Source organism: Atta cephalotes, assembly GCF_000143395.1.
Source record: "Atta cephalotes unplaced genomic scaffold scaffold00002, whole genome shotgun sequence".
Classification (NCBI taxonomy): domain Eukaryota; kingdom Metazoa; phylum Arthropoda; class Insecta; order Hymenoptera; family Formicidae; genus Atta; species Atta cephalotes.
In genome coordinates, this window is record NW_012130066.1 from 6,562,576 (window position 1) to 6,571,338 (window position 8,763).

The window sequence follows — 8,763 nt, forward strand, 5'->3', positions numbered from 1 at the left end:
CTTCTTTACTTACTTACTTTCTTACTTTCTTACTTTACTTTACTTTACTTTACTTTTACTTTACGTTTCTTACTTTCTCTCTCTCTCTTCTTCTCTCTCTCTCTCTCTCTCTCTCTCTCTCTCTCTCTCTCTCTCTCTCTCTCTCTCTCTCTCTCTCTCTCTCTCTTGTTCTCTCGTATCTTCCTGTGTAAAACTGTATAGCTGTATAATTTTTTTCTTTTATAGCTCTACCTATGTTTATGCATTATACATATCAATATTTATTCATGTATCAATATAACTAAAAACACGAAAGATGCATTTATGAAATTAATATCTTTGTCATGATATATTGTATTCAATATATTGATCTTGTATCCATATATATAGGATGATTCATTTCAACAGGCAAATATTTCGAAAATATGCAATTTTAAAAAAACATTCCAAATATAAGTTGCATATGATTAGAGCGGAACGTCACTTAGTATGTTTCTTTCTAACTATAATACAACTTAGATTTTTTGATAAAATTGCATATTTTTATAAAATATTTGCTTATAAAGATTAAAATGAAGTATAATACCTTATGTTAATATATATTACAAAATCTTAAGTTTGATGAAAAAAAAATCGTAAAAACGTTTTTAATTAAAAATGTATTCTAAAAAAGAAAAATAGAACTTTAAATTGGCGTTTGAATTTTCTCTTTATGACATTTTGTTTACACAAAATAAAAAAATATTTTTTTCAATATTTGATTATTTTTTAGTGTGTATGTATTATACATATACAAAGAATTATAATATAGAAGAATTATACATCTTGATTTAGAGAAAATATTAATTCTATTTAAAAAAATCAATTTACACAAAAAATCGAGGAAAGTTCAATTTTTGCATTTTATTATATCATGTTATGTAATGATTGCATCAATATATAACGTTATAACATTACGTACTATTATATGTATATATATATCTCGAAGTTTATGTGCATTTTGCGACAGTACACCTATCTATTATCGCGCAGTTACCGTTTCAAGGAGATCAGTGTCGTGTAACTCGCTCGGTCAAACAAGTATATCGCGCTCGTAAATTGTGCAATGTGTGTTACTATTACCTCCCAGACCCATAACTACAGGACCAGCGTAGCTCAGATTATTCAGGTGAAACCCACGCGATTCGTTCTTCACTTTTACCGTGATATTACCTCTGATCTCTTGCGCCACCGACAACTGATCTGCATAATATCCTATTGAAGGAAACAAGAGAAACGTATTTATCCTCCATCATATATATATATATATATATACAATGATAGACGAAGCTGAAGTTAGTAGCCAGACTTAGCAACTAGAACGCAGCAGCCAGGGGCGAATAGGGTGTCGAGGTCCTCGGGATTAAAAAATAATAAAATGGATTAAAAATGCATTGAAAGCAAGTCCTACACTTAAGATGATACAAAATAAGTTAAAATATAAAAATTATTATTATAATAATGAAATTTTTATTAAATAATAATGAAATTAAATTAAACAAAAAACGTACTTATAAATTATTTAGCAGCCAGACCGTACGCATATTCGTAGAGAATGAAAAAAAACATACATATTCTCCAAGACGAGTACGAAACGATGAGACGTTAATTTGCCCTGGGATGGCACTAATTCTTAATATAAAAATTAAATAACATTTGTAAATTATTTAGCAGCCAAATCGTACGCGTAGAGATGAAAAAAATCACAGACACTTTCCAAAATGAGTACGAAAAGATGGCACACCAATCTGCCCTGGGACGGCATTATTGTTTATTTAAAAAATTAATTAACATTTATAAACTCTTTAGCAGCATTAACAATTTAGATTTGAAAAAAATCACACATACTCTCCAAGACGAGTGCGAAACGATGAGATGACGATTTGCCCGGGGGGGATAGCACAAATTGTTAATATAAAAATTAAATAACATTTGTCCTCAGGTATCTCGATTCATCATCGTTTTATACTCAATTTGGAGAAGTTTTGTGATTTTTTTCAAGTCTGTACGAGTATGCATACGGTCTGGCTGCTAAATGATTTATAAAGGTTTAGTACATTTTTTATTTAATTTAATTTCATGATTATTATAATAATAATTTTTTTATATTTCAACTTATTTTGTATTATCTTGAGTGTAGAACTTACTCTCAATGCATTTTATTACTTTTTAATCCCGAGGGCTCCAACGCCCTATTCGTCCCTGGCTGCTACGTTTTAGCTGCTAAGTCTGACTGCTAGCTTTAGCTTCGTCAATGATAGAACATAATGGAATGAGAAAAGATAGTAGAAAGTTATATATTTAAATGTTATAATATCATAATGTTATAATAAAACTTTATGCTTAACACATTAAAGATAGTAGATTACGCAATTAAAAAATTGTAAATTTAAATTAAAAATTAAATTTACATGTAAATTAAAAATTTAAATTAATAAAATTAATTTTTAAATTAATTTTTGAAAAACAACTGTTTTACATTGAAGAAAGTCGCCTACATATTAAGAGAGAAAATATTCTCCAAGCAAATTTTATTCATCGTTTTTGCCTACGTCTTTTTAATAACAAATATCCGAAGATATTTTTTATATTTAAAAATAGCTAAATTTTCTGCAACATTTCGTATTAAATTTGGATGTTGTAAGTTTTTCGATATTTCATTTAATTAAAACCTAAAAATGACTATTTGTGTTGATTGTTGATACAGTGGAATTGTTTTTAAAAATATAATAAATTTGAAATCTAAATTTTGTTTCATGCACGTAGGCATAAGCAGATTGCAAGCTTGCGCATAAAAAAGATCTCTCTTTGCAGTTCACATGTGTAATACGTTTTAATTTTACGTTTTATATTAAAATGTATACACACAAGTTGTTCCAATTATTCTTTCTTTATTGTGAATTAATAATCCATTAAGTAAAAAAATTCTTTAACATTCTTTAAATATGAGGCAATAAGGACGATTCACGAAGAAAATTGATGTCATATTAACAATATTATAGTCAACAGCAGTCTAATTGAATAACCTTATCAATTTAATAACAGTTTTAATGAAATAAATACACTATATTGTTTTAATAAAATATTATTTTATTAATATCGTTATAGATATAATATTTATTTCATTAATATCTTTATGAAATAAACAAGATTATTTTTAATTAGAATGCTGTTGAGCAATGCTGTTAATACATGTTTTTTTCCACATGTAAAAATTACACATAAATAATTATGAACTACAAAGAATTGATCTGTAAGGCGGGGGAGGATTGACCTTTCCAAAGTGCTCTTTGCAAATCTCTCTAAACAGTTAGTGACTTATTGTTACAGAGGCCAAAATGAATAGCATTCGACTTAGACTAATGTTTAATTTATATAGTTCTACTCACCTATAGTCGCCATGCAAGCTCCTAAAAGCATTAGCAGTAGCCCAATTCCAAGAGCTTTGCAGGCGTGCCACAAGCACCGCGTTGTCACCTTGCCTCTCACCACCTGTTCGATTTAATTGCCGTCGTTAACAGTTAATAAATCTGGACAATATAGTCCAGTTGTTTACTCAGTGGTAAACGTTCATATGTCCAGCGTTTTCATGGCGCCATTAAATATCGATTAGTACGATTTACGATGTATATTACGGTGTAATGGCATAGTAACGTTTTTCGGTGCTGGTAACCACGAGCGACGTATTCTTATGTATTTATCTAAATTATTGCATAGTAGTAGCATATAGTGCTAAGATAATTAATTTTGTTATAGTGCTAAGATAATTAATTTTGTTATAGACTAATTAGAAAAAAAATTATTTCTACAAGTGTGTATCATTGAGAATATAGTTTCTATGTAGGTATATTTACAGAATTGTGTGCAAATATCATTAGCAGAGAGCGATATTATAGTAATCTGTTTCACCAGCAATAATACAATAATTGTATAGTTTACTACAATAATTGTAGTTTGCTTTTGTTCGCATGTAATCTGCGTATACTTCCACTAAGGCGGATTCTGCGTCGGAAGTAATTTCTGCAGGCGAAATTTGTAAACGTGCTAGAAATGATTAAAGTATGGATATGTTGTATCTAGGTACATGCTCTCTACATATGCACATTTTATTGGAATTTCTCTCTTTTTTTCTTCCTAAGGTTGATATTCTTTTCGATCAATCTACTCCCTAATAATTACACTAACAAGATTGATAAAGAAAACAAGCTTTGTGTTATAGATATATGTATAATCACTGTAATCAATACTTTGAATTTTTATAAGGGATGAAAATATAGGTACCTGCACGTTCCAATTAGCCCCAGGCCCGCAGGCTCTTCTCTGCGTCCCCTGCCATTGAATGCTTCCTTGTGGCATCCTGTGTGCTCATAAAAACAATGTTTTATTGTATATGTAATATTGTAATGTAGAAGCAAAAAAGGAAATTTAAGATTTCAAGTTTTGATACGTAGATATAATTATAATATATCTATTACATCGTAGAAACAAAGTTAATGTATTGAAAGAAAAAATTGATGCAGCAATTAAATGGTAAAATATGACATAGCATTTTTAATTGGCTGCAGCAGCCAATTTTTGGTTACGTTAGCCTATCCGTAATGTCAGTATAGGATTTTTGATAAGCTAATGCAATCAAAAATTGGCTGCTGCAATCAATTAAAAATGCTGTGTCATATTCAGCCAATCTTTTTTTCAATCTATAAATTATATCAAATTTTAACGAACACCACGAATTATTAATTATTAAAATATTAGTTATATAAAAATATTTATAGTTTATACTTTGCCATAAAAAGAATGAGCTATTGAAATGTTAAACAGACTATTGCAATATTAATACTGTTCGTTGATATGATCCTGATGAAATTTTTTAATATAGCAAATAATCAAACGTATATACGAGTCATACTTTTCATTATTTTACAAAAATTGAAATGATTTCCGATAGCTGATATTCCGTTTATATTCCAGTTTTTATAAAAGTTCTTTTTGTTAGCACACATTTCTGAAGTTCAGGAAATAGGAAAAATAATTATATCTAATTTTACATATACGTATTCTAATAATTTATTAATAAGAATTCGATTTAATCAATTATAATTTTATTTATTATAATTTAATAGTATTTGTAATGTGTAAAATATTTGATTTGCTGGTTTAAAATTTATTATATGATTTTTCATTTTTGAGATATAAATACAATTTGAAAATAACCATGTTGTTTTTTTGTCAGTTCCAGTAGCTTCAGTCAATTACTTTTTGATTATCTATTGTATAAATACAGTATTATTATGTAAGTACAAAAACATTTACTTTCTATATGAAGTATTAAGATGGAATATAATGCTTTTTCATGTATTGAATCGGAAAAGAATTATTTTCATCTCAAAAACAAAAATTCATTTATTCTGAAAACAAAAAATTCATTCTGAAATGAAAAAAAATGTATTTTAAAAGTACTTTCATGGCATTGATAAAATTCAGATAAAAAATTTACAAATGCTAACTGCAGATGTTAACTCTCAAAATGAAAATCCTCATGAAAAGTTTCAAAATCATAGTTTTTAGTTTCTTTGATTTAACTATTTGATTATCGAATTTGAAATCGAATTCATGTTCAGTAACAAAAAAAACTACGCGAAATGATAATCTATTTGATCTAAAAGTTGTAAATTCGCTAGTATTTATTATACTAGAGATCATATCATTTCTTAAAATAAATACAAATTGATAATGGAACGATTAATCTTATCTTACGATGAATATGTGTTATTGATATAAAATATTATAAGTTTATCTATTTTTATTCATTTATTTGATATTGATATCTTTAAGATAACGATATACTATAAAAGAAATTTTAGAAGCCTTTATAAGAAATCGATCTTTGTATTAAAAATTTCATACATTTATGTATGTCATAACGTTGATCAAACTTTTTTAACTTCGATTTCAATTAGTAATAATAATATAGAACAAAAGCAGTAAAAAACGAAAAACTCTTTAATTTAGAGGCTGCATAAATTTCTGATTTATATCTTGGTTTTTTAATTGAGGAATTAATATCTATTTGTGTCAATATAGGTTAACTTTAATATCAGTTTGATTTACTCTGCAACTTTTTCTAATTCTTAGAATTGGAAAAGATAAAAAGTAAATTAAACCGAGATTAAAGTTAATCTATTATAAAAGTAGATATAAATCTATCTGGAGAGACATTAAGTCGTTGGACATTAAAGTTTATTAGCTACTTACCCTCACGTTTTCCAAATCCTTAGGCCTCAGAAACATACGATTCCAGATTCTGTAAATGTTTCCAACTAAGTGTTAAAAATATAGAAAAAAAGAATAAAATTATTAAAAAAAGTTTATAAAGCATGAGCGAGTATTTTGACATACATATGAATTACAATATAAAAGAAAGAGATAGAGTTCAAAATTTGTATTTATTTCTATTTATTAATTTGGTTTTTCGAATGAAAAAGTGACAAGCGTTGTAGAAACTTCCTCTGGCATGATATCCAAAAATCTGTTATGCATATTTGATGTTGACTACGTGATATCACGTATGCATGACTTGCGTATGACGTCACGTGTCTTTGAACAGTGAGACGTTGATAACGAATGTAGCTGTATTTTACATCCAATTCATTCATTAAGCGGAGAAATGGCGTTTTATCTGGAAAATTCGTACGATGAAGAATGACGAGCGATGATATGTTTTCTAATCGCTGAAAGTACCATGTTTGGCATTCATCGTAGAATGGTTGCTGTGTATAGTGAAGATTATGTACCACGAAATAAATGTCAATTGTATGCTTTAGTTAGAAAATATATCACGCCCATTATTCTTCATCAAATGATCTTTTCAGTCAAAACATTATATCTTCGTTTAACGAGTGAACTGGGTGATAAATCTTGAAGCACAACAGATGTAGTAAGCTTTAAGCCGTAAGATATTGGACAATCAGTCGAATGTGAGGAGAATACTCGACCATAATTGAGATTTCTTACGGCTTAAGACTTATTAGATTTATTATGTTTCGGGACTACATTGTTCAAAAATTTGTATCAAATAATATATTTCACATATCTTAAGCGATCCACTTAAATTTATGTATTAATTTAATACACGATAAATATGTTAAAAGGTAACACAAACATCATTTAAAAAGATAAACACAAACAAGATAATACTGCCAGTTTGACAAACAAACCATGGAAGCATATTTTTTTAGTAAAATTAATGTTTATGATATATTAATTTAACACATATTTTATTCATTTATTTTAGAATTTATATTTTAAAATATATTATTTTGTATTATTTGTTCATTTAATCATAAAATGTATTATTTTGACATTAACAAATATTGGATATCCCTCAATTTACAAATTATTTAAATAACATAATCACATTAAACTAACAAAATATGTTAAAAAATTCAATACAAAATTAACAAGGAGGGACCATTTTCAACATAAATATAAAATGTTTTTTACCGTAATAGCGAATTTCATTGGACGCACTCAGTGCACACCGGTGCACATATTTAAGTCGTGCATAAATGAGGTAAGGATGTGTATTTAATATAGAAACAAGTTAAATTATGAAATCCTCATGAATACATTTTATTGCTCCAGCACATAAAAGTTGCACAAAAATTGCGGCAACACTGTTGCAACATTGTAGCAACATTGCATATTGCAGCAATATTGCAGAGATTTTGCAGTGATATTGCTGCAAATGCTGTATTGTTAAGCAAAATATGTATTTTATAATTCAAAATATTTGCATTTCACTTTTATACTTAGATTAAATCAGTGTATAAGGACTTTAATATGCAACAGTGCTTCCAATCAAATTTGATAAAACATCTAATTGTGTTCATTATCAACGCTTCTTGTCCAAGGATCGTGATATCACACGCAAGTTATGCACACGTGTATGTAGGTAACATCAAATAATGTATAATAAATTTTTTTGTATCATGCTAGGAATGGTTATTACAATGCTCGTCACTTTTTCACTTGACTAAATTTTAGTCTAAAACTAAAAACCTATATACATTTTTTTTTCAATTGATATTCGAAGAAATGTTCGATTTGCGACGAAAGAATGTAATAATGCTGCAAGTTCGTTAATTAGCAACTCCGAACTTGCAGTATTAACGATCTCTCGCGTCAACGTTTTGTCGCGCAGCATCGTTCATGACGTTGTTTTAATTTGACGTTTGAGCATAACGAACATATCGGGTGTGCTTTTCAACACACCGACATTCACTCGTATGCCACACGTGTCTAGTCACGCATACGCCACTCGGAATCGTGGACAATGTGTACGTGAAAATTATCTGACTGCGTCGTCAGTGTGTATCACTCTCGTGTATATAGCAAACGCGGTAGAAGTGCATTGTTCATCATGTGCCTCCCTATATTTCGTCTTTCAACGTCGAAACTTCTTGCACATTCTATCGATTCAAATCCCTCTTTACAGCACCTTCTTTAACGTCTCGAAAGTTGGATCATTTTCATCTGACAAACTCTCTTGGTGGTTGTAAATTTCTCTTTCGAACCTTCATCGAGATTCCTGCATTAATGCTGAAGCTGATGTTAATTTGTGTCTGTATTCCTAAATCTGTTTTTCTCGTTGCAAATTTTATTAAATAGTTTTTTTAATAAAATAAGAAGGATATTGCGTAAAAATCGAGCAATAATGGATTTTAACATAGAATATTATTATAA

At 28.5% G+C, this 8,763-nt stretch overlaps 1 protein-coding gene across 1 annotated transcript in view; it reads right to left on the bottom strand.

Moving 5' to 3' along the window:
- The window catches only part of LOC105621200, a 10,664-nt gene extending 6,290 nt beyond the window's left edge, over positions 1-4,374 (bottom strand). Inside the window, exons 1-3 of the mRNA XM_012202672.1 lie at positions 4,300-4,374; positions 3,408-3,510; positions 1,102-1,233 (exon numbers count right to left, since the gene is read on the bottom strand). Of these exons, the coding sequence (XP_012058062.1) occupies positions 1,102-1,233; positions 3,408-3,510; positions 4,300-4,374 (310 nt within the window). The remainder of the gene's footprint in view (positions 1-1,101; positions 1,234-3,407; positions 3,511-4,299) is intronic.
- Between the last annotated feature and the right edge of the window lie 4,389 nt (positions 4,375-8,763).